Below are 26528 nucleotides of genomic sequence, written 5' to 3'. Positions count from 1 at the left end.
AGCAGCAGGAAAGTATTTTTTTTAAGCTACTTTATTAACCGGAGCTGATAAAGCGTGAGAGGTCGTACTGTGAGCGAGTGACATGGGATGGAGGGAGGGAGAGATGAGAGACAGCAACCGACAAAGCCAACTCGTGCTATAGTAGACTAATAGCTGCCATAGCTAGGATATTTTATTTATCATCGAATATAATTACGTAGTACCTGTTGGACTGCATCAAACCGGGAGAAGCTAGTTAAGCAGCTAGCTAGGCTAACTGAGGCTTCTGTGCGCTTTGTCATCCTACAGTTACAAATAACAACTCCATTCAGAATATTAAGTAGCAACCTGCCTACCTGTTGGCTCTTGGTCGTTGTAGCCTATCCTTCTCCTTTAACATTTAATTCTGTCAGTTGCATTCGGGTCTGTACGGGCCCTTTCAGACAAGTCAGTTAAAATTTCACATACCCAAGACAATCATATCAGATCCAACCCAGACCCGTGACACATATTTAGAATTCTGGATCTGGACACGCTCAGGTCCCGGATCGGGTCTTGGGTACAGGTGGATCCATGAAGACCTCTAGTGAGAACCATGAGCCTCCTAGGTTTTATATTGAAGTCAATGTACCCAGAGGAGGACGGAAACTAGCTGTCCTCCGGCTACACCATGGTGCTACCCCAGAGAGTGCTGAGGCTACTGTAGACCATTGCAAAACAGTGTGTTGTAATCAATTATTTGGTGACGTGAATATATTTAGTATAGTTTTATCTAACAAATATTTGTTTTATTATGTTTCAGTTTCTATTTTTTTAAATTCACTTAGGATGGTCCTCCCCTTCCTCCTCTGAGGAGCCTCCACTGTATGAAAGGTCAAATCTGATGTAAATTTGACAAAACCTGGATCCCTTCTAGCCATGAACATGGGGTAGGGATGTCCCAAGGATTCGTGATAGTGTAACACCTGTCCAGCGAAGACAAGAAGACTGGTCTCGGTACCAGTGTAACAGCTGTGATCTTACTTCGTAACTCTCTTGCCTTGTGTTTTTAAAGAAAGGACTGTCCAGCCAGCGAGCCCAGTTGTTGGTGTTTATTCTGACGATAGACACAAGGAAGCACATGAGATGTGCAGGACAACAGTATGTTGATGGCTGTAGATTTGTGATTCGTCACTTGCCGGCAACTGGGCTTTATTTGCATATTTCCGTTAGGGAATGCCTACTCTGTTTGTTACAGATTCTAATTTTGGAAACAGAAAACTGTATGGAGGTCAAATGTTTCATCGATGAGAAAATTTTGAAAAATGTCAGCCAAAAACCATCTCACTCCATCTTCTCCCACTTCCTCTCACCACCGTCTTTGGTAGTGAGTGGAAACGCCAACTGGATGCTTCACACGTATACATCCGGTGAAATATCTGTCTCATCTATGTCTCTCCTCTGCTTGCCCCCATCATCCTCGCCATCACCATTCTCTACCTGCTGGGGTTCTCCTTTCATCTTTCCCTCCATCTTGACTAGTCTCCCAGTCCCTGCCGCTGAAAAACATCCCCACAGCATGATGCTGCACCGTAGGGATGGTGCCAGGTTTCCTCCAGACGTGACGCTTGGCATTCAGGCCAAAGAGTTCAATCTTGGTTTCATCAGACCAGATAATCTTGTTTCTCATGGTCTGAGAGTCCTTTAGGTGCCTTTTGGCAAACTCCAAGCGGGCTGTCATGTGCCTTTTACTGAGGAGTGGCCACTCTACCATAAAGGCCTGATTGGTGGAGTGCTGCAGAGATGGTTGTCCTTCTGGAAGGTTCTCCCATCTCCACAGAGGAACTCTGGAGCTCTGTCAGATTGACCATTGGGTTCTTGGTCCCCTCCCTGACCAAGGCCCTTCTCCCCTGATTGCTCAGTTTGTGTTCTTGAGGACCTTCAATCAAAATAGTACATTGCCAAAGCAAACAAAACTCCCACTTTTTCACCACTCGATTCATCCGACGTGTTATAATCACTCCAGGAATATTTCTCATCTCTTCCAAATCAACTTCCCACGAACGCCAGATGTAACCCCCTTGAGGGGTGCCCTGTTCCGAAGAGACACACACACACACACAACACTTAAAACTTATCAAATCGATTAAGACACACACGTTCCTTCTGATCCGCAGAATCACAAAAAATCTAAACAAGCCAGCCTCTAGTGATCCTCACAGCCTTCACTTTACCCATCACTCTATCCACCAGTTTAGATAACTCAAATGGTTTCTTTAAGATTGGTACTCTGCTCAGCTGCTCCTTTTTAACAAACCGTCCTCCTACTTGATACGAAGGGTCATTTATCACTGTACCCTACTTTGCTCCGTTTTCCATTATTTTGAACAATACTCCTTGATTCTACCACCATTGTATTCAGATTCTACTTCATCTTCCTTCCCCAACGTTCGCTTCCTCTCCCTCTAGCAATCTGGTCAGTGAGCCGAAACTGTACGTCATGTGAGATAAATCAGCTGACATTGCACCGCGTATCATACAGCGCCCCCTGTCAGTCATCCATGGTTTATACACATCATTGGATAGCACGGACCTTCCGTCTAACCGTGCCCGTGTGTGCAAGCTATTGCGCGTGAGCATCACAACGTGTTTTGAGGAAAAAGGTCACGAACTCTGACCCTCCCTGAAGCTGCAGCAGACAGAAAAATAACATTAATTTATTAAACAGCTTCATTAAATAGTACCCGCAAAACACCAGTCTCAACGTCAACAGTGAAGAGGCGACTCCGGGATGCTGACCTTCTAGGCAGAGTTGCAAAGAAAAAGCCATATCTCAGACTGCCCATCTTAATCTTTTATTTTTATTGGCCAGTCTGAGATATGGCTTCTTGTTTCTCAAACTAGACACTAATGTATGGAACACAGGACTGATGGTTGCTGATAATGGGCCTCTGTATGCCTATGTAGATATTCCATACAAAAATCAGCCGTTTCCAGCTACAATAGCCATTTACAACATTAACAATGTCTACACTGTATTTCTGATCAATTTGATGTTATTTTAATGGACAAAAAAAATTGCTTTTCTTTTGAAAACAAGGACATTTCTAAGTGACCCCAAACTTAAGAACGGCAGTGTATATACACACACATACATATATACACATACACACACATATATATATCACACACACATCAGGATATGTACATAGTGAACTCGTACACATATACAGTATTTCAGAACATGACCTACCACTTACATGCCAATATCAGACTGGTTAGAATTGACATTTGTGATCTCACCCATCTGCAAGCATGACCAATGGCATAACAACGTATTGATATTGTAAGTTCAAATGTATTTAAGTATTTGTTGTTGTTGTAGTGGGGACAGTAACATTAGTATTCTAAAAAAAATACTTAAAGGAAAATGTTATTTTTTCATTTTCGTTTAGCTCACATAATACAATTTAGAAGTAGACATCAATAAATGCCTTTCTATAGCTTCCAAAATCTTTTACAATTGAGTACCACCAAGATGGCTTCAATACAGCGCCCCCTTCTTCTTCTGTGGGTTTTATGGCAGACTACATCCAAAAGTTGTATTGCCGCCACCAACTGGACGGTTTGAAACCAAAAAATAAATAAAATCCATACTTTAGTGATACTAACAATCCACCCTAATAAAAATAGCACATTGCCAAAGCAAACAAAACTCCCACTTCTTCCTTCTTTTAGTTCTCCACGTCTCCCTTCTCAGGCTTTTGCTAATATTCCATGTAATGCCTTTGCTGTGAAATCTTTCAGCTCCAGGAACCGCTCCGCCGCAATCACAATGATTTATATCTTCCTAGATCTTTTCTCCACCTTGGCAGTGCCATTTATCACCATTGCGATAAAGTCCACCATTTTAACCTTTAAAAAATGTCAGGACCCTCTTGTTGTAAGACAACCCCTGCAGCCTGCAGTGAAGGCCTATCCACTACCATGGACTCTTCTGGTGTAACATTCAAACCCTGACTTTGACCACCTCATTCCCTTTACCCTTGTGGGGCATTCAGAAGACGTGGCTTCATGATTCCCACCACAATTACATGTCACATTTTCTTCACTTTTATAACACATTATCTTTTCCACATCTTGTACATTTACATTTTAGTCATTTAGCAGACGCTCTTATCCAGAGCGACTTACAGTTAGTGAATATATTTTTTTTTATACTGGCCCCCCGTGGGAATCGAACCCACAACCCTGGCGTTGCAAACGCCATGCTCTATCAACTGAGCTACATCCCTGCCGGCCATTCCCTCCCCTACCCTGGACGACGCTGGGCCAATTGTGCGCCGCCCATGAGTCTCCCGGTCGCGGCCGGCTGCGAAAGAGCCTGGATTCGAACCAGGATCTCTAGTGGCACAGTTAGCACTGCGATGCAGTGCCTTAGACCACTGCCCCACTCAGGAGTACTACATCTCGGCTTCTCCCTTCTGCAAACACTTTCTACATGACCAAAAGCTTTACAATGTCCACACTGCATTGGTCTTGGGATAAATGCTCGAACTCTGTAGTTAATATACCCTAACCGCACTTCATTAGGGAGAGACTCCATTTCAAAAAACAAAAGAACAGATAAACTCTTCACTTTTTCCCCCATTCACCACTCGATTCATCCGACGTGTTTCAATCACTCCAGGAATATTTTTAATCTCTTCCAAATCAACTTCCCACGAACGCCAGATGTAACCCCCTTGAGGGGTGCCCTGTTTCCGAAGAGACACACACATAACACTTCAAACTTATCAAATCGATTAAGACACACACGTTCCTTCTGATCCGCAGAATCACAACAAATCTAAACAAGCCAGACTCTGGTGATCCTCACAGCCTTCACTTTACCCATCACTCTATCCACCAGTTTAGATAACTCAAATGGTTTCTTCAAGATTGGTACTCTGCTCAGCTGCTCCTTTTTAACAAACCGTCCTCCTACTAGATATAAAGGGTCATTCTCATCACTGTACCCTACTTTGCTCCGTTTTCCATTATTTTGAACAATACTCCAATTCTCCTTGATTCTACCGCCATTGTATTCAGATTCCACCTCATCTTCCTTCCCCAACGTTCGCTTCCTCTCCCTTTAGCAATCTGGTCAGTGAGCCGAAACTGTACGTCATGTGAGATAAATCAGCTGACATTGAACCGCGTATCATACAGCGCCCCCTGTCAGTCATCCATGGTTTATACACATCATTGGATAGCACGGACCTTCCGTCTAACCGTGCACCGTGTGTGCAAGCTATTGCGCGTGAGCATCACAACGTGTTTTGAGGAAAAAGGTCACGAACTCTGACCCTCCCTGAAGCTGCAGCAGACAGAAAAATAACATTAATTTATTAAACATCGACACACAATACGAGAAAACCGCACAATAACAGGTAAGATAACTGGATTGTGCACGAAAAGCTCACATCAAACGATGCGTTGGTCAGCTCCGTCATGTATCACAAGGAGGAAGAATACATATGCCAAGCCAGCAGCCTAACGGGAAACTGCCATTAGCTAACTGGCTAACGTAGCTAGCAGCCTTAGCTAACGGTTCCGGACCAAGACAGTGCACCAAAACCGGCAAGTAAGGAGATTATATCAAAACCACACGGATACTCGGTGTTATTTGGGACTAAACGTCATTAAATCAAACAATCGCTATTCGTGTGCCAGTTATTGGCTAAAACGTGTTCGCTATGTAGCGAGTGTTCCTGTGAACAGATGCTAAGTAGCTATCTTCGAGCTAGCGCGAATTAGGTGGTTCGATTTCCGGAACTAATGTTTGTAAGTATGAACACAACTAGTTAGCTAAATGTTGCTTTGTGACGGACTAACAATAACGTTAAGTCGTTGCAAATGTATGTTCTGTAGCTAAATGTGTGCGATCTGAGCCTTGTTGCCAAACGCTGTAGTCCCGCCGCTCGCTGCGTTCTTCTATGGGCCTTGAACCCTAATGTTCTTTAACCCTTCAATGTTGACCTTTCACCCACAGGAAAATAAATACCTTTATCTTCCGCATCGATTTTAATTAACTACTATACCAGAGCGTATTTGTTGTGCTTACAACCATGGCTATTTATGTACAACAAGCTACATTTTGTGTGATATTTCTCAACTTGGCGTAGAAGGCCAAAAATGCAGAAGCTAGCTAACGTTAACTTAGCACGCTAGGCCGTGCGACATTGCATGCACGGTGTGCGCCACAGGTAACTAGCTAGCTAACTAACGTTAGCAAGTTAACATGTCAATAATATACCAGGTTGCTCATATAACCCTGCATCTCCCAAAAGTTAGCTAGCTGCCCAGCATTTACTTTAACTCAATCCTGTTTGCTCACATAAGAAGCCACATTGTGGTCCTCTGTAGCTCAATTGGTAGAGCATGGTGCTTGTAACGCCAGGGTAGTGGGTTCGGTCCCCGGGACCACCCATACGTAAAAATGTATGCACGCATGACTGTAAGTCGCTTTGGATAAAAGCGTCTGCTAAATGGCATATTATATTATTGTTATTATTATTATAAGCCATGAACTTCCTAGGTAGCTTCCTGTATTTGACTCTTTATAGCTAGGTAGATAACTAGCTGAAGTTAGGACATGGGCACCTCAACATGTTTCACTGTCACATTTTAATGTCAGGGCACAAAAAAAGCTTTCAATGCAGATTTTCTCACCCTTGACTCTACTGAGACCTTGCTCAGATCACAACATATTTATCATTGATTATGAATGCATACCCTTGAGTAACGACTAACTGTGTGAAACATTCCTTCCCTCTACTGCAGTTTGATGTGCCTCATGGGGCTTTGATGTGAGCAGCAGACATCATGGACGGACACACTCAGAGGATTCAGCTGGTCTCAGCTGATGGTGGCATGATGGGACACCGTATCCAGGTAATGGAATGGACCGGGGACCCTGAGACATGGCTGGAGACTCCTATGGCATCTCTTCTCCCTAGGTCAAGGCTTTTATGAGTCAACATATGCATGGCTAGTAGCTTCATATGACTTCAAGGTTAGCAAATAGCAAAACTAATAGCTTCAGGGTTGGATTCCATTAGAAAGGTACGGTACAAGACACTATAAACAGAATACTGTTTATCTTCAGCATTCGACAACCCTTAACAGAGCATATTAGCTTCAGACAGTATCCTAACCAGGGGTTGGAACCGGTTCAGGGAACAGATCTATCTATAATAATGGACATTTTCAAGGAACAGAAACGGAACCTGGAACGAGAGTGATCCATACTGTTCTGGAACAGAACCGTCATTTTAAAAGCATGGGAACCGGTTAATAACGTTATTTTACGTTCCAGGCATTTTTCTAGTCTCACATAAAAACGCAAAACAGAGCGCCTATGCAAAGCCCTCCCTTTGTCACTCAAAAACGTATTCCAGTATCTGGTAAGGTAAGATGTATTTTAAATTCTGGTGCCGCTCTGCACCCGCAAGCTTGTTAGCTACCTAGTTCAAAGGACATTCCTCCATAGAAGCCGCTCCTCCTAGGTGTAATTATGTGGACCTAATTTAGATAATGTCATAACAAGATGCCCAGTATTTCAAGCCTCCTCAACCCTCTCTCGCTCTCCCCACCCGCAAAATGTCAGTCGCGTCTTGCGCCATAGGTTACACTTGTCTGTCCATCACGCATGTAAACAACTAGCTTGCCTGCTCTATTCGCACTGATTGGTGAAGTAATTGATTTTGGTTTCGAACTGGTTCAGAACTTTATTTAGCTGGTCAGAACAGTGGAACGGAACAAAAAAAAATAGTGTTTCTGTTCAGAATGAAAAATGGATTTTGGTTCCAACCCCTGATCCTTGAACAGAGCACATTAGCTTCAGACAGTATCCTAACCCAATATTACTTGGTGGTGTTTTTATTTAATTTCTGTGATTCTCATTTGACTTGGCTCCTCCCCTTCCCTTCCAGATCGTGACGGACCAGTCGACGGGCCAGAAGATCCAGATCGTGACGGCATTGGAGCAGGGTTCTGGTGGCAAGCAGCAGTTTATCCTGGCTAACGCAGACTACTCTACGCCAGGCAAGGTAATCCTAGCCAAGCAAGAGGCCTCGTCCCCGGGCAAGGTGATCCTGGCGGCCCCGGACGGTTCAGGGGTCAACCAGCTGCTGTTTGCCTCTCCTGACCTGGCTGGCCAGCAGATCCAGGTAGAGGCCTCAGCCTGCACCACCAGTGATAGTCTAGTCCATGGAGGGCAGTTTCTACAGCCTTTGACAAGTCCCTTGTACTTGATTGATCAATTAATGTCACTGACTAGTTAGGAACTCACCTGGTTGTTTAAGTCGTAGCCCTTTACGCTCGTACCCGAATACGGGTTGAAAATTGCAGATTTGGGCACTGATAAGCGCCTGAATTGGACCGCAGCGGCTGTACAATAAGATGCTATACATGACGTCAGTGCTCTGGCTCTGCGTGTTACAGCTCTGTCTGGGTTTTGTCTGACAGCCGGTCTGAACTAGAGCACCGCATGCGACAAGAAGTTTCCCCCATCCCTCCTGGTAAGGGGCAACTTTTGCACATGTGTTGTTGTCAGTGAGGGAAATGCTGTAAATTAAGAGGACTCCATGTATTTTGAAAGATGAGACATTGAGGAATATAATAAATAAATATCGCTTTGATGTCATACAAGCAAGCCAAACACCCGTGAGCCCAAATGTGCACTTCACATTTCCATATTATAAAACTCATGTCATACACAGTGTCAATGTTTATGATCACTGTTTGATGTAGAGTTACAAGATGACATGGCGTCATAGAGCCCCACAGTGGAGGTGTCATAATACCCATTAAACCTAGCGGTCAAACAGGGAAAGGATTCCAATCGTTTTTCCACCATTCATTTTTCCCATAGGGTGTTTTGGAAACACTTAAAATAAGGGTTGTGTTTTGTATAGGCTTACCCTGGTGTGATGTTTTGATAACCATGTAAATCTGTCTTGGACAAGGTGACTTTTATCAATATATTCAGCTTTATTTACGCTCAGATTTGAAAATGCTAATTAGCATCAAAATAGACATCATGCAAGACTACAAATCCCTGCAAGCTCTTGCACGTCATCTCTAGCTGACACCTTTGCTAATAGGTATTGTGTCAATTTAATACTTGCACAAGACAGTTCACAGAATTGTCAATTTAAAGAAATTTAGCCAATTTATTCATTAGTAAATTTAGCTCAAATTAGATAGTTAATCAAGAGATTCTTACCTTTGCCTCAATTTGGCAGTCTCGTCCAGATCCTCATGGCATTTGTAGTTTTTTGTGATAGCAACACTAGCGGCTAATTAGCATTTCATTTTTGGGGGGGTAAATACCTTGATAAAAATCACCTTGTCCTAGAGAGATTTACACGGTTATCAAAACGTCACGCCAGGGTAAGCCTACACAAAACACAGCCCTTATTTTAAGTGTTTCTAAAATCTCCTATGGGAAAAATGAATGGTGGAACCATTTCCTTGTTTGACCGCTAGGTTTTATGGGTATTATGAGTCATACAGAATGAGCCTATGTTTGTCTATTGTGAAGAAACATTTCCGTGGAACATGCACCTGAATGCACACATGTCTCCTTTCTATGCGCACCAAAATTATCTTTCTCTGAATTGCCCTATGAAAGCCTAACACTGTAAGATTGGATTTTATAACTTAGCTAGTCATGTTGGCAATAGAACACGCTTTCAAATGATGCCCACATGACCCAGATTGGGATTTATAATGGACCGTTTTTGGATTGCGTAAACAGTCATTATGTGATGGCGGGGATGCAGGGTTGTGTTCCAAACTAAACAACTACAAGTGTGCTTGCTCTAGTTCCTTAACGCCACAACTAGGTGAGCTAAAAATAAAAAAATCTTATAGTTGAAGACTCTAATTTAAATAATAAAAGTGCATTGAAATTATGAAGGGACTGTGCACACTTTGGAGAGGTGTGTGTGTGTGTGTGTGTGTGTGTGTGTGTGTGTGTGTGTGTGTGTGTGTGTGTGTGTGTGTGTGTGGCCACTTAGAGACACCAGTTACTAATCTCCCTCAAACCCATGTCATTGTTTTTCTCTTATGTTGCCCCTACCCCACATTTCCCAGGAATATTCTTATCATGTTACTGAACGTTTCCGGAGTATTTTCAGATTTCGTTATCATCAAATGCGGCGAAAAGTAGAGTAAAAGTAAAATGCACAAAATCAACATCGGAATGTTTGGATTCAGTCCTGTCAGTTGAACAGTGGAATGTTTGGATTCAGTCCTGTCAGTTGAACAGTGGAATGTTTGGATTCAGTCCTGTCAGTTGAACAGTGGAATGTTTGGATTCAGTCCTGTCAGTTGAACAGTGGAATGTTTGGATTCAGTCCTGTCAGTTGAACAGTGGAATGTTTGGATTCAGTCCTGTCAGTTGAACAGTGGAATGTTTTGGATTCAGTCCTGTCAGTTGAACAGTGGAATGTTTGGATTCAGTCCTGTCAGTTGAACAGTGTAATGTTTGAATTCAGTCCTGTCAGTTGAACAGTGGAATGTTTGGATTCAGTCCTGTCAGTTGAACAGTGGAATGTTTGGATTCAGTCCTGTCAGTTGAACAGTGGAATGTTTGGATTCAGTCCTGTCAGTTGAACAGTGGAATGTTTGGATTCAGTCCTGTCAGTTGAACAGTGGAATGTTTGGATTCAGTCCTGTCAGTTGAACAGTGTAATGTTTGGATTCAGTCCTGTCAGTTGAACAGTGTAATGTTTGGATTCAGTCCTGTCAGTTGAACTGTTGTCCCCACCTTTTGGTATAATCATTTTCCCATCATCTCCAATCTCTTCACTTTCAATTGCTACTTTTCTTATGCTTTTCTTATTTCTTCTGTAAGAAACATTTCAATGTAATACTAGAAGTTAAATGATACTCTAACGTTAAGAGAATGGAAGAATCAAATGCTTTTATTATTTAAATATTGAAAAAATCTTATCTACAGACATTTACATTTTTACATTTACGTCATTTAGCAGATGCTCTTATCCAGAGCGACTTACAGTAGTGAGTGCATACATTTTCATATTTGTTCGTGCTGGTCCCCCGTGGGAACCGAACCCACAACCCTGGCGTTGCAAGTGCCACACGGGCTCCGTTGGTAGACAAACATCTTCCAATTGGCTCATTCATCCTCCCCTGTAACTATTCCCCAGGTCGTTGCTGTACATTAGAATGTGTTCTCAAGTCAACTTACCTGGTAAAATAAATAAATAAAAGCAACATAACACAATCTGAAGTCATATGGGGCAGAGTCCTACAAGCATTAGAAACAACATTGGGTGTGGATACAGTGGGAACATGTGGGTCTGAGCAAGTGTGATGTCATTCATGTTTGTGGAAATGTATGTAAATGTTGTCTATTTATGTTTTTGTTGTATAAAAAACAAAGGAAAAAAACAAGGCCCCCAAAAAAAGTTTTGTAGAATATAAAAAAGAAGAAACATTTCAATGTAGCCCTATCCATATAGTCCGATACCCATGTGTAGAGAGGTTTTAATTGGACAGCAGACACTAGGCCCTCCATGGAATGAGTTTGACACCCCTGGTCTTGTCTTACTTTGTACATACTTAGACTATTGCTGTTAGTCACAGGGCTGGTTCCCTTAGCGCAGATTAAAGCTACGATCTGGAATTACTTTTTCTGCAAACTTGCAGCCCCGCCATTTTGTTTTGGTATACAGCTGAGGGATCGGGTTACCCCTTTTCAAATTCATATTAGGCAGCGCTCTAGATGGCACTAGCAGTGCATTTAGTCCAGGACTATGATTCATCTGTGTCAGGGAAACAGGCCCTAAAAGTACCTTTGACATCTGATATGAATGCCTGTTTTGTTTTTTGTGTGTTGTATTTCCAGTTTGTGACAGACGGGTCAGACCAGGCACTTGCCAAGCCCGTGGTGGAGTACTGTGTGGTGTGTGGAGACAGAGCCTCAGGTAGGAAGGAAATGCAGTTGAACTTGTACAAGCACGCACACACACCCTCTTTTTCTCCTTGTGTGACTGACCCTGTTCCCTCCCCCCCACCTTCTCCTTCCCCAGGCCGTCACTACGGCGCGGTGAGCTGTGAGGGCTGTAAGGGATTCTTCAAGCGCAGCATCAGGAAGAACCTGATTTATACATGCCGGGGGTCCGGAGAGTGTGTCATCAACAAGCACCACAGGAACCGCTGCCAGTACTGCAGACTGCAGCGCTGCATGGTCCTGGGCATGAAACAGGACTGTGAGGACCTGCCCCAAATCACTTACTGACGTTCACATAGGAATATATCATGTTGAACAAACATGCTTCTCTAGCATGTAAATCAAGGAATCATGTCGCCTCTATTTGTGTCAACATCTGCAGTATTCCACAACGCCCTGAGTTGCTTATTAGACAACATGTTTGAGGGGATCCGTTTGGGCAAGGTTGAGGTGCAGAATCTTGATCACATAATGAGTAGTTATTTGGGATGGAAAGTGATTTGTAAATGAGTGATTCTGCGCAGTCTGACTGCAATGTAGTCCATCTCTGAACCAGAATGCACATTAACAGATGAAGGGTTTAACTGTGTACCCCTCCCTCCCTTCTCTCTCTGTGTAGCTGTTCAGTGTGAGAGGAAGCCGGTGGAGGTCTCTAGAGAGAAGTCAATCAACTGTGCTGCGTCTACAGAGAAGATCTACATCAGGAAGAACCTGTGTAGTCCTCTGGCTGCCATGCCCACTTTCGTCACCGACAAGGAGACAGCCAGGTACTACAAGGAGTCAGCCAGGTACTACAAGGAGTCAGCCAGGTACTACAAGGAGACAGCCAGGTACTACAAGGAGTCAGCCAGGTACTGCAAGGAGTCAGCCAGGTACTGCAAGGAGTCAGCCAGGTACTGCAAGGAGTCAGCCAGGTACTGCAAGGAGTCAGCCAGGTACTGCAAGGAGTCAGCCAGGTACTGCAAGGAGTCAGCCAGGTACTGCAAGGAGTCAGCCAGGTACTAGAAGGAGTCAGCCAGGTACTAGAAGGAGTCAGCCAGGTACTGCAAGGAGTCAGCCAGGTACTGCAAGGAGTCAGCCAGGTACTGCAAGGAGTCAGCCAGGTACTGCAAGGAGACAGCCAGGTACTAGAAGGAGACAGCCAGGTACTAGAAGGAGACAGCCAGGTACTGCAAGGAGAGAAGCCAGGTACTACAGCTACTGCAGCTGGTTTAAGGGCCCCATTCACACTGAGCAACGCAGTATAAAATGACAGAGCCAACTCAATACATTTCAATTAGGAAGTTGGGTTGAATATAAGCGCATGAGGTCATACCAAACACGGCCTCAAAACGCACGTAGCGCATACTCCTCCATTAGCTCTGTGTGGGATGCATCGCCATTGTTTATGAGATAATTCCATCTAGGGCACAGTTTTTCAAAAGTTATTTATCTGGATTTTGCCTATCGGATAGGATTAAGTGCATAGAATGAGTAGAACGCGTGTCCCCATTCAAGTCAATGATTAGTCTGTTCTATTCATTCTATTTCTATGCATTTAATCCTATTGGCGAAATCCAGATGGATAACTTTTGAAAAACGGGGCCCAGGTCATCAGGAGGGATCAGACAATTAATTTTAACTCGTGAGCCAACATTCCATAACTGCAGGTGGCAGTAAATGGCCAGCTTTGGCTTTATACCTGTTCATACAACACACTCCAGGTGGCAGTATGCATGCTTTGTTTATTTACCAACTCGTAGAAGTAGTAGAAGAAGAACATTGGCTACTTCAAAATGGAGATGGCCTAAATTGGCGCTGCCTGTGTGCTCACAGACAGATAAAAAGAAGAGTCCTCTATCATTCTCTATGCCAGGCAGGGCCTAAAACAAAAACATGTTTTATAACAGCCACTGTGGCAGGTAGATAACAAATCTACCAGCCACTACAATGTTTTACCTGCCAAAATATGTTTTGCCATAATTACACAAAGAAACACAAGAAAATGGATGATCATGCTTAGTAATGTTTCTAAAACAAGAAATGTATTACTAGTAAGAAGTAATGTGGTATATTGCTAGATTTAATTTAATATTCTGTGACCTGAGTGTTTTAACAAAAATATCAGACAAAAATGTTTAGCTGCCCCTTTAAGGTTACCTTGGTAACAAGGCCACTTGAGTCATGTGTACCCGTTAGAACGTCATTCATAGAGGCCAATGATGTCTGTTTTAGCTAGCAGTGGGAGCAAACTCAAACATTGAAAAGCAACCTAGCTTGTGAACAAAACAATGTAATTAGCCAAGAAAAACAAATCTTTCAGCACTCACAGTGCTCACTGCCCCCCAGACAGGCAGTGTTGCTGCGCGAGGTGGGATAGCTATAATGTTAGAATTCAGATTTCTTTGTGCTTTACCAGATATGAAACAAAATGTCAGAAATACTTTGAAAACAGCTACTGCAGCATTTATTTTGCTATAAATCACAACTCTCACTTGTACCCATAATTGACTATTTTTATTAAACGCTTGCACTGCAGAGCCCAGAGTGTTACCACGCCAACGTGGCTGGTGAATTAGACATTCTTTACCGCCAATGCCAAAATCTACCCGCGTTTGGCAGGTGGCGGATGTTAATTTTAGGCCCTGATGCAAGAGTTATTTGCAAGGGTTATTTTCTGAGCCAAAAAACAACGTTTGAAATGATTATGCTTTAGTCAAATATTATATCTGTTTGGGCTTCTTGCGGTCAATTTGCAGTGTACACATTATTTGTAATTATGTTCCGGTCCCCCGACCATCCGCTCAAGGAGAAATCGACCCGCGGCTGAATGTAGTTGGGGACCTCTGCTCTAGACTCTAACCACAGTGTAAATCGTTCATAATAGGTCTCTCCTCCCCTTCATGTGCTCTGATTTGGAAAATACTTGACAGGTGAAAACCAATCTGGTGGTAGTAGATCATGATTAGACTGGGGTTCACCTGATCAGATTGTTTCCCTTCAGATCAGTGCAGATGTGGACAGCGTAAAAGGAATGAGGACCACCTGGTTTCACTAACCAACTGTAGGTCCCGTGTAGCTCAGTTGGTAGAGCATGGCGCTTGCAACGCCAGGGTTGTGGGTTCGTTTCCCACGGGGGGCCAGTATGAAAAAAAAAATGTATGCACTCACTAACTGTAAGTCGCTCTGGATAAGAGTGTCTGCTAAATGACAAAAAAAAATTGTACTGCCATTTGAGATCTCTGTGATTGGATGGAAGAATTGAAGTGTGTTTGTGTTTGCAGGTCAACCAGTTTGCTGGAGTCGAGCATGCTCCTGAACATCCAGCAGCCTTTCCCCAAGCTAGAGAACACCATCCTGGTCCCCACGTCCCCTGAATCGGTGAGTAACTGCACCACACAACAGATGGCTTGCTTTCATTTGGTAATTGCTGAGGCTGTGTTTCCCAACCCTGGTCGTCCAGTACCCCCAACAGTACACATGTTTATTGTAACCCTGGACAAGTACACCTGATTCAACTTGTCAACTAATCATCAAGCCCTCATTGAGTTGAATGAGGTGTGCTTGACCAGGGCTACAACAAAACGGTGTACTGTTGGGGATACTGGAGGACCAGGGTTGGGAAACACAGTTGGGGATACTGGAGGACCAGGGTTGGGAAACACTGTTGGGGATACTGGAGGACCAGGGTTGGGAAATACTGTTGGGGGAACTGGAGGACCAGGGTTGGGAAATACTGTGCTAAGGGATGGTATATTATCAAGAAGATGTTCTTTTAAAATCTGATCTGAAAACGTGTGCAAATAACAAAGTTGCCATTGTCAATAAAGATCACGTAATTAACATTCATTAATAGATAGCTTTGTGTGCATTGTTCATTGGCATCTGTGTTATTTGCAACATTTCCGAAACAGATTCTACAGAACATTCTTTAGAATATAGCATTCTGTTGCTGATATGTCATTCTGACCTGGCTCCCTCAAGAACCTCCTACACAGTCTCTAATACAACATATGTTTTTTTGTTTTTGTTTTTTTGTTTGTTTTTTACAACATGTGTGATGGACAATATCCTCTGTGCCCCTCTGTAGAATGATCTGCCTTGTCAGGGCGACATTTACAACATCCAGCAATTAAATCGTAAAATCATGAAGCTGAAATGGATAAAGTAGCAATTATACCAGTCTGTAATAACCTTAGAGATGAGGATTGAGATTTTTTCCGATTTATTAATAATGGTGCTTGATTGTCCCTTGTGCTCCTCCGTAGAATGACCCGTGTCAGGGCGACCTGAGCACGCTGGCCAACGTAGTGACGTCACTGGCCCACCTGAACAAGGCCCGGGAGATGAACGACGTTACCGACGGCAATGACCTGATGGGCGCGGACGACACCCTTAGCAATGGAGACAGCTCCATGACGGATCTCCAAGGAGACGAACAGACTGCCAGTGACATCACCCGGTGAGGAGAGCTTTCATACAGGATTATTTATTTTTATGATACACTTTTTTTATAAAATGTTAATATAGCCTAAAAGGTCAATGACCCAATACAGCTATTGGACAGTAAAATGTGTAAGATCATTATGCTACATTTATTGGCTAATAGCCTTACTGATCTTTTTAACCAATAGGTGTATTAGATGTTCTGAGTGTATCAGAAGGATCTTAGGGGTTCTGTATATCATGGGGCTCAAATTGAATCTTTCGAGCCAAGGGCCATGTGGTTCTTGTGTTCCTGCCTTGGTTAATTAGATTACTCCCAGGTTTGTGATTTTCCCATCCAAGAGTATGTCTTCATCACTTTCTGCTGAACCTCAGCTTTTCAAAATGAAAGCCATGACCATAGAATTAGAATACTAGAATGGACATGAACCTTCTTATGGTGGGATAAAGGTCAGCCATGTTGGTCAGGGAGTTGGTCAACCATGGTTTGCCAGTGCTGTGATAAGATATTTTGTAAAACAACGAATGTGAATAATTTATCTGCACTGTATGTTTGTTAGCTAGCAAGCCAGACAGTTTTAGAGGAATGATCCCATCAATTTTTCAAATTAACTGCCAATATGCCAACATTACATTCAAACAATGCAGTCAATCCACAGCCATACACTGTCTCAAATCAGTTGATGATAGGACTTAGACAAGTTGTAAATGCAACAAGTAATGATATTGTATCATATAATAGCACTCTCAGCATTCCAAGAAAACAAAATCTGAGACATTTGTGGTCTGTTTACATATATTTTAGAGGCTATTATATAAAACCTGTATAAACTATATTTATAATTTATTGACAATATTTTAGGTTGACTATAATTCCATTACACCATTTCTAATACCTCACATACCTGTGTTTTATTTTCCTGCATAAGTGAAAGCAGGAAATGCATCACCTATGCCTCTACTGACATACATTCTAATTAGACTGGTTTTGGATTTCTCCCTGAACAAGATGGCTGCCATTTTGGTCCCATTATGGAACTTTTGGGTTTATGACATAGCCCATCTAGTAATTTTAATAGAATCTCTATGGCCATGACAATCAAAGCTCATATTCATTATCTCCAGCACCAAACCAGTGTCTATGTGTATATGTATATATATATGTATATATGTATATATGTGTGTGTGTGTGAAAACAGCGTGTTTCTATGATTTGTGGTTAAGAAGAAAGGTCATAAAAAATGATTCTCTGTGACATCACAGCATAGGATGAAGTTGATTTTTTTTAAACTCAAAACCTGCCATGAGTTTTAACCAGAGGGAGGGTATTTTCTTGCTCCCCACATCACCGCAAATCTCATAGTGTTTGAAAATCACTTTTAAAAAATGTTTTAACTCATTGGGTAGAACCTTTTTAACTTTTAATATTTTTTTCCTACAAAATGTAGAAATGCGCAGTTTTCACAGATGTAGACGCTGGTATTGTGCTGGAGCTAATGAACGCAAGGTTGGAAAGTGGTGGAATTGGCCTTTAAAGGTTCCTAGTTTGTTGACTTGCTGGAGTTGTGTGTGTGTGCGCATGCTTAATTAGGTTGCGCAAGACTCGCTGGTTTGAGATTTGCCATCGTAGTAACCTTACTGTCAAGCTTGTTTTCTCTTAGGCACTGTTTGTTCATCACTTGGAACAGCAGAATGATAAGATATGTTCTTTTATCCATTCATCTCATCTTCATCTCTCTCTCCTCACCTCCTTCTCAAAATGTATTGAAGAAGAACGTCTGAGGGGAGGGAACGGTTGGGAAGTAGGCGAGGAGATGGGTTTGGACCAATCATGTTCCCGGAAAAGACTATATGAGATGGTGGAGCCCTCTTAGGGATTAAGGATCCTAGTTCGTGAACTGACCTGTCCATTGTGTCTGCCCCACCTCCCCAGAGCTTTTGACACACTGGCCAAGGCAATGAACCCTGGGGACGGCTCAGCAGGAGACTCTCTGGAGGCCACCATGCAGCTGATGTCAGGAGACCAGTCTGGCCCGGTGGTGGAGCTGCAGGGGCCTCTACTCTCAGACAGCCACGTCCCCTTCAAGGTGAGGGTCTTGGGCCATCGCCCGTAACACCCGGATTGCATCCCAAATGGCACCCTATTCCCTATATAGTGCACTACTTTTGACCAGAGCCCAATTGGCCCGGGTCAAAAGTAGTGCACTATAAAGGGAATAGAGCCAGTTGGGACACAGCCCCTCTCAAAGGAACAGGGGCTTACCCATAACACCTGATTGAAAGTTCATTATCTTGAAGAAAGGTAGACTTATTCTCAGTGTGTCATAAAAAGAGTGATTCAAGAGGGACTAAGCCAGGATTAATAAAGTAATCACCTTTCAGACTTGTCTCTAATGATATCTAGGCCCATTTGTTCTCCCTCAAGTCATGACGTCTCTCTCTCTCACTCAACCTCTTGTTTAACATGTTTGGAATGGTTGGAGTAGTGATAGGATAATGGTGTTTATAAACTGCTCAAATCTCTCTCTCTCTCTGTCTCTGTCTCTCTCTCTCACTGTCTCTCTCTCTGTCTCTCTCTCTCTCTCTCTGTCTCTCTCTTTCTTTTTCTCTCTCTCTCTCTGTCTCTCTCTCTCTGTCTCTCTTTCTCTCTCTTTTTCTCGCTCTCGCTCTCTCTCTCTTTTTCTCTCTCTCTCTTTTTCTCTTTCTCTCTCTCTAGCTGATGATGCCTTTGCCCATGCCTGAGTACCTCAATGTGAACTACATCTGTGAGTCAGCCTCGCGGCTCCTCTTCCTGTCCATGCACTGGGCACGCTCCATACCTGCCTTCCAAGCCTTGGGGTGAGTACCTAGCTACATGCGTACCGCTGTGTTTCTATAAATCTACATTCAGGTATCTAATGTATTTGTAAGCTGGCCTGTATATCCTGCCTACTGACCAAAGCCAGTGAATCAAAATGCAGATAAATTTTATAATATGTTATCCTGAATGATTTTAAAATAGTGTATCCACTGGGATTGTATCAATTCCATTAAATTATCAAATAAAATGCTAAATCATACATTATCATATTAAATATATATTTATTTATCTAATAAATCCTCTTTATTTCTCTCTCCCAGTGGTCAGGATAACGACATTAACCTGATGAAGGCGTGTTGGAACGAGCTGTTTGCTCTGGGTCTGGCTCAGTGCTCCAATGTCATGAATGTTGCCACCATCCTGGCTGCCATCATCAACCACCTTCAGACCAGCCTACAAGATGGTACAGGAGGTGATGGTAAAAATGAAAACATATTAATCACAATAATTGCCAGCAGATGCTTTTAGGTCCTCGGTGGGGTGGGATTGGGATTGGGGGGAGGACGGGGGGGTTGTAACTTCATTTTGTATTTATGTTTGCTGACGATTATTATCGCTAAATAAAAGATGAATCGCAACAACAACAAAAAAAAAAAGTGTCTACAAAGCGGCATGTATTCTCATATTTAGTTAACTCTCATCTTGGTCCCTACAGAGAAGCTGTCCCCAGAGAGAGTGAAGCTGGTGATGGAACACATCTGGAGGATGCAGGAGTTCTGTAACAGCATGGCCAAGCTGTCCCCTGACTCCTATGAATATGCCTACCTCAAAGCCATCATCCTCTTCAGCCCTGGTGAGTAGGGGACGGGAGTGGCAGGTAGCTTAGTGGGTAAGAGCGTTGTGCCAGTAACCGAAAGGTCGCTGGTTCTAATCTCCGAGCCGACTAGGTGAAAAATCTGTCGATGTGCCCTTTAAGCAAGGCACTTAAACCCTAATTGCTCCTGTAAGTCGCTCTGAATAAGAGCGTCTGCTAAATGACTAAAATGTAAATGTGAGTGGGGGAGAAGAGAGGAGCTTCTGAGGTTCATTATGGGTTATTTTCATGAAAGAATGATGCAACTCACTGATATCATTGGCCACGTTCCAGAGCGTCTGCAAAACGACCGTGCACCAAATCATCTCACACCGCCCACCCGGGCTTGGCCAAGTGTTTAACATGTCAGTAACCGCATCAATATGATACAGTGCGACTGCTTTAAAGATTGTCTGGAACGCGACCATTGGTCTAAACATGCACACGGTGACACTTATGCAGTAACATGACGACTTGTTCTGTGGATCAAAAAAAGTATGTGTCCCTGCAGCTTATTAAGGTGACCAGTCTCGCGGCGGTGCGGTTCTGGTGTGGTTGTGTATGTGGCCAGCTGGGAGGTTCTGGATGGTTTTAAAGGACCGCTGAGACAACATGCGGACTGGGTAGATTTCTATCACACTCCGAGAAAGATGAGTCAAGATGACCATGACTGTTGGCTGCTTCCTCTTGCGCTGGTGTCTGATGGAAAAACTAAAGAAAAGGTGCCTCTGTACTTTCACACCTTCTTAGTGTAGCTGGGTGCTGTCAGCAAGGAGGGAGAGCGAGAAGAGAAGGAAACGGGGTGCATTCGTTTTTTACAGTTCTGTAACCTAGGAGTATGCCTACCTCCAAGCCATAGTTCTCTTCAGTACTGGTTGGGGGATTGGGGTAATTTTTAAGTTTCATTATGTGTAAATGATGGGGAAGTGCTGATGGAAGAGAAAAGGAAGGATGTCGATGTGTGATGTGACGTACAGTGCCTTGCAAAAGTATTCATCCCCCTTGGCGTTTGTCCTATTTTGTTGCATTACAACCTGTAATTTAAATATACTTTTATTTGGATTTCATGTAATGGACATACACAAAATAGTCCAAATTGGTGAAGTGAAATGAAAAAAAATAACTTGTTTCAAAAAATTCAAATAAATAAATAACGGAAAAGTGGTGCGTGCATATTTATTCACCCCCTTTGCTATGAAGCCCCTAAATAAGATCTGGTGCAACCAATTACCTTCAGAAGTCACATAATTAGTTATTTAAGTGTCACATGATCTCAGTGTATATATACACCTGTTTTGAAAGGCCCCAGAGTCTGCAACGCCACTAAGCAAGGGGCACCACCAAGCAAGCGGCACCATGAAGACCAAGGAGTTCTCCAAACAGGTCAGGGACAAAGTTGTGGAGAAGTACAGATCAGGGTTGGGTTATAAAAATATATCCGAAACTTTGAGCATCCGACAGAGCAGCATTAAATCCATTATTAAAAAATGGAAAGAATATGGCACCACAACAAACCTGCCAAGAGAGGGCCACCCACCAAAACTCACGGACCAGGCAAGGAGGGCATTAATCCGAGAGGCAACAAAGACACCAAAGATAACCCTGAAGGAGCTGCAAAGCTCCACAGCAGAGATTGGAGTATCTGTCCATAGGACCACTTTAAGCCGTACACTCCACAGTGCTGGGCTTTACGGAAGAGTGGCCAGAAAAAAGCCATTGCTTAAAGAAAAAACACGTTTGGTGTTTGCCAAAAGCCATGTGTGAGTATGGTATGACTGAAAGATTGCTGTTCACCAGCGGAACCCATCCAACTTGTAGGAGCTGGAGCAGTTTTGCCTTGAAGAATGGGCAAAAATCCTAGTGGCTAGAGAGAATACCCCAAGAGAATTGCAGCTGCAAAAGGTGGCTCTACAAAGTATTGACTTTGGGGGGGTGAATGGTTATGCATGCTCAAGTTTTCTGTTTTTTAGTCTTAGTGTAGCCAGGTGCTGCTCTTCAGACAAAAGTTCCCAGATTGTCAGCAAACTATTTAAACAAAGGAAAGTACGCTCAGGTCTCCGAACCGGAACACGGTCCCTATAGGTTAGCTGTGTACATAAAGGGAGAGTTCTTATGAATACAATAGAGTTGCACCCTTTCCTTTTGTTGAATTTAATTGTTCTGTGTGTCTTTGCCAAGAAATGTTTGATATGAAAACGCCCACTGATAAATATAATAGACAACTAATAATGGACGTCAACTATATTGGAAGATAACTATAATGGACGTCAACTATATTGGAAGATAACTATAATGGACGTCAACTATATTGGACGAGAACTATAATGGACGTCAACTATAATGGACAAGAACTATAATGGACGAGAACTATAATGGACGTCAACTATAATGGACAACTATAATAGCGGAGAAATGGAAACACGCACACAGTCAGGGACAGGTGTTTGGTAACTGATTCTGTGTGTCTCTTTGCTGTAGACCACATTTCCTTTTGTTTAACGGACGTGTGTGTGTGTGTGTGTGTGTGTGTGTGTGTGTGTGTGTGTGTGTGTGTGTGTGTGTGTGTATAGACCACCCAGGTATAGACAACACCCTACAGATCCAGCGTTTCCAGGAGAAGGCCTACATGGAGTTACAGGACTATGTAACTCGGACCTACCCTGAAGACTCGTATCGGTCAGTAACATCTCGTTATGCATGACTACATCTTAATATAACATCTCATTATGCATGACTACATCTTAATATAACATCTCATTATGCATAACTACATCTCATTATAACATCTCATTATGCATCACTACATCTCATTATGCATAACTACATCTCATTATAACATCTCATTATGCATCACTACATCTCATTATGCATCACTACATCTCATTATAGCATCTCATTATGCATCACTACATCTCATTATAACATCTCATAATGCACCACTACATCTCATTATAACATCTCATAATGCATCACTACATCTCATTATAACATCTCATAATGCATCACTACATCGCACTATAACATCTCATTATGCATCACTACATCTCATTATGCATCACTACATCTCATTATGCATCACTACATCTCATTATAACATCTCATTATGCATCACTACATCTCATTATGCATCACTACATCTCATTATAACATCTCATAATGCATCACTACATCTCATTATAACATCTCATTATGCATCACTACATCTCATTATGCATCACTACATCTCACTAGATCATCTCATTATGCATCACTACATCTCTTTGTATCATGCTCTCTCGCTCTGTATCGCTTCTCTGTGTATCGCTCGCTCTCTCTTTCTATCGCTCTCTGTATCGCGCTCTCTCTCTCTGTGTATCGCTCTCTCTCTCTGTGTATCGCTCTCTCTCTCTGTGTATCGCTCTCTGTGTATCGCTCTCTCTCTCTGTGTATCGCTCTCTGTGTATCGCTCTCTGTGTATCGCTCTCTGTGTATCGCTCTCTCTCTCTGTGTATCGCTCTCTCTCTCTGTGTATCGCTCTCTCTCTGTGTATCGCTCTCTCTCTCTGTGTATCGCTCTCTGTGTATCGCTCTCTGTGTATCGCTCTCTGTGTATCGCTCTCTGTGTATCGCTCTCTCTCTCTGTGTATCGCTCTCTCTCTCTGTGTATCGCTCTCTCTCTCTGTGTATCGCTCTCTCTTCCTGTCTCACATTTCCACTATTTTCCATCTCTCCTCTTCTCAATTAAATTGTCAAATTCAAATGCTTTATTGGCATGTAATTTACAAGGATATATTGTCCATTCATAACAGCCCTCCCTCCCTCCCTCTTTCCCCTCAGGTTATCCAAGCTGCTGCTGCGTCTCCCTGCCCTGCGGCTGATGAGTGCAGCGGTGACAGAGGAGCTGTTCTTCACTGGCCTCATCGGCAACGTGCAGATAGACAGCATCATCCCTTACATCCTCAAGATGGAGTCCACCGACTACAACAGCCAGGTGGCCACTGGCGTCTGACCTCTGACCTTACCCCACTCCGACCCTGGTCACCACGGCAGCCACCATCATCACAAGGTCAACATGGAAACATCACCTGCAGGCCATTTTAGGCAAACGGCCATGGAAACGTTAACATTCTTAGGGGGGGGTAAAACTGCAGGGGCGTGTTCATTAGGGCACACTGTTAGCAAAACGTTTTGCAACGGACAATGAAAAATAGCATTTATTTTATTGGACAAGTTCAGGCAGTACCTCCCTGTTTTTTTTGTTGTTGCTCTGTTTCTGACATTTTTCTTTCCGTTTGGTGCCAACTGAACAGGACCCAGTTTGGTTGCATTCAACAGAATCTGAAGGTTTTCTCAATGGAATCTGATGACGACTTCTTCAGTGCTGAAACAATCCTCCTCTTTGTCTCCCCTGAATATACCATAGCTCAGAAGACAATTTAGTCCACACACCCAGAGGTTACAGCTGGCTTGCCTACCGTTGTCCATTCACGAAATGAACTTTGAATCAGTCAAGCATCCTAGATTGTGCTTTTTTTTATTAATGTGTACAGCATTATTTTATTCTTATCTTTTCTTCAATCCTTTCATTTTGTGATCCTGATTTTGTTTGTATTTTGATGAATGAACGGACAGAGGAGCCGTTTGCTTTTTTCAACAGCCCCCTCATCTGCTTTCAACTTGCGCTTTTTTTTATTTAGTAAAGATTTGAGAAACTTTCACAATCTGAATTGGTTTGTCATGATGATGATGATGATATTTGGTCAGTGTATTAAGGTTCTAACCTTTTTAGATGGTATAGGATGTTTGCCAGTCCGAAGGAACAGGCTTGCATCATGAGTCGACTCTTCTAGAACATGGAACATATGGAATATGCAACATGTGGAACTCATAGAATCATGTATGTGTATATATAAATATGTATATAGAAAGAAGTGAAGAAAAAGCTATCGTAGACAATAGCTTGTTATTACAAGAATTCCAGCTTTTGGACATGTAAATGTAGTTGCTAAAACAATTGTGAAGTCATTTGAAAATAAAATTACAACTTTCAATGGTCAATCAATCACATTTATTTTAGAATCAATCCATAAATAAATTGCACCTTTCAATTAGGTGTTGACTTTTATGATTACTACATTTGGGAATGGTATTATGGCGTCACTTGAGCGATGCAAGATACAGTATATAGAAAAGTATGTGGACACCCCTTCAGATTAGTGGATTCGGCTATTTCAGGCACACCCGTTGCTGACAGGTGTATAAAATCGAGCACACCGCCATGCAATCTCCATAGACAAACATTGGCAGTAGAATCGACTTACTGAAGAGTTCAGTGACTTTCAACGTGGCACCGTCATAGTATGCCACCTTTCCAACAAGTCAGTTCGTCACATTTCTGCCCTGCTAGAGCTGCCCCGGTCAACTGTAAGTGCTGTTATTGTGAAGTGGAAACGTCTAGGAGCAACAACAGCTCAGCCGCAAAGTGGTAGGCCACACAAGCTCACAGAACGGGACCGCCGAGTGCTGAAGCGTGTAGCGTGTAAAAATCGTCTGTCCTCGGTTGCAACACTTACTACCAAGTTCCAAACTGCCTCTGGGAGCAACGTCAGCACAAGAACTGTTAGTCGGGAGCTTCGTGAAATGGGTTTCCATGGCCGAGCAGCCGCACACAAGCATAAGATCACCATGAGCAATGCCAAGCGTCAGTTGGAGTGGAATAAAGCTCACCGCCATTGGACTCTGGAGCAGTGGAAACGCGTTCGCTGGAGTGATGAATCACGCTTCACCATCTGGCAGTATGATTGACGAATCTGGGTTTGGCAGATGCCAGGAGAACACTACCTGCCCGAATTCATAGTGCCAACTGTAAAGTTTGGTGGAGGAGGAATAATGATCTGGGGCAGTTTTTCATGGTTCGGGCTAGGCCCCTTATTTCCAGTGAAGGGAAATCAACGTTACAGCATACAATGACATTCTGGACGATTCTGTGCTTCCAACTTTGTGGCAACAGTTTGGGGAAGGCCCTTTCCTGTTTCAGCATGACAATGCTCCCGTGCACAAAGCGAGGTCCATACAGAAATGGTTTGTCAAGATCAGTGTGGAAGAACTTGACTGGCCTGCACAGAGCCCTGACCTCAACCCCATCGAACACCTTTGGGATAAATTGGAACGCCGACTTTGAGCCAGGCCTAATCGCCCAACATCAGTGTCCGACCTGACTAATGATCTTGTGGCTGAATGGAAGCAAGTCCCCACAGCAATGTTCCAACATCTAGTGGAAAGCCTTCCCAGAAGTGTGGAGGCTGTTATAGCAGCAAATGGTGGACCAACTCCATATTAATGGTGCAGATGCAAAGTTTGGTAACAGAATGACAGTTTGCTCTGTTTTTGCCGTCATTCTGTTACCAAACTTTGCATCTGCACAGTTTTTCAAGTAAATGTGTTTTTGTGAACATTTTTCAGTGGAAATTCTTAAGTCATCCTTGT

The 26528-nt window shown here is 43.0% G+C and overlaps 1 protein-coding gene across 10 annotated transcripts; it reads left to right on the top strand.

Annotated features, from left to right (window-relative positions):
- Window positions 1-4009: 4009 nt before the first annotated feature.
- LOC311135112 (nuclear receptor subfamily 2 group C member 1-like) lies at window positions 4010-25093 on the top strand. 10 transcript variants are annotated; one of them, XM_084168992.1, is made up of 14 exons: window positions 4010-5390; window positions 6784-6894; window positions 7935-8171; window positions 11882-11960; window positions 12066-12245; window positions 12606-12774; window positions 15250-15346; window positions 16234-16427; window positions 18345-18498; window positions 19128-19249; window positions 19532-19689; window positions 19927-20064; window positions 22635-22740; window positions 23880-25093. In XM_084168992.1, the coding sequence occupies exons 2-14, from the start codon at window positions 6826-6828 to the stop codon at window positions 24049-24051; spliced, it is 1875 nt and encodes a 624-aa protein (XP_084025118.1). In that variant the 5' UTR covers window positions 4010-5390; window positions 6784-6825; the 3' UTR covers window positions 24052-25093. The 10 variants fall into 10 exon arrangements, with proteins under 10 accessions (XP_084025118.1, XP_084025124.1, XP_084025126.1 ...); XM_084168998.1 differs by having other exon boundaries at window positions 4011-5390; window positions 12606-12753; XM_084169000.1 differs by having other exon boundaries at window positions 4011-5580; window positions 12606-12753.
- Window positions 25094-26528: the final 1435 nt, after the last annotated feature.

The sequence above is a fragment of the Coregonus lavaretus genome (assembly GCF_964263955.1).
Source record: "Coregonus lavaretus genome assembly, chromosome: 9".
In the NCBI taxonomy this organism is placed as follows: domain Eukaryota; kingdom Metazoa; phylum Chordata; class Actinopteri; order Salmoniformes; family Salmonidae; genus Coregonus; species Coregonus lavaretus.
This window is presented reverse-complemented; position numbering and strand designations above follow the sequence as displayed.

What these genes read in the sequence shown, in the direction of transcription:
- LOC311135112 (XM_084168992.1), top strand. Translation starts at nt 6,826, where the DNA reads ATGGACGGACACACTCAGAGGATTCAGCTGGTCTCAGCTGATGGTGGC. An exon ending in TGATGGGACACCGTATCCAG is followed by an intron (nt 6,895 to 7,934) that starts GTAATGGAATGG and finishes CTTCCCTTCCAG; the next exon opens with ATCGTGACGGACCAGTCGAC. An exon ending in TGGCTGGCCAGCAGATCCAG is followed by an intron (nt 8,172 to 11,881) that starts GTAGAGGCCTCA and finishes TTGTATTTCCAG; the next exon opens with TTTGTGACAGACGGGTCAGA.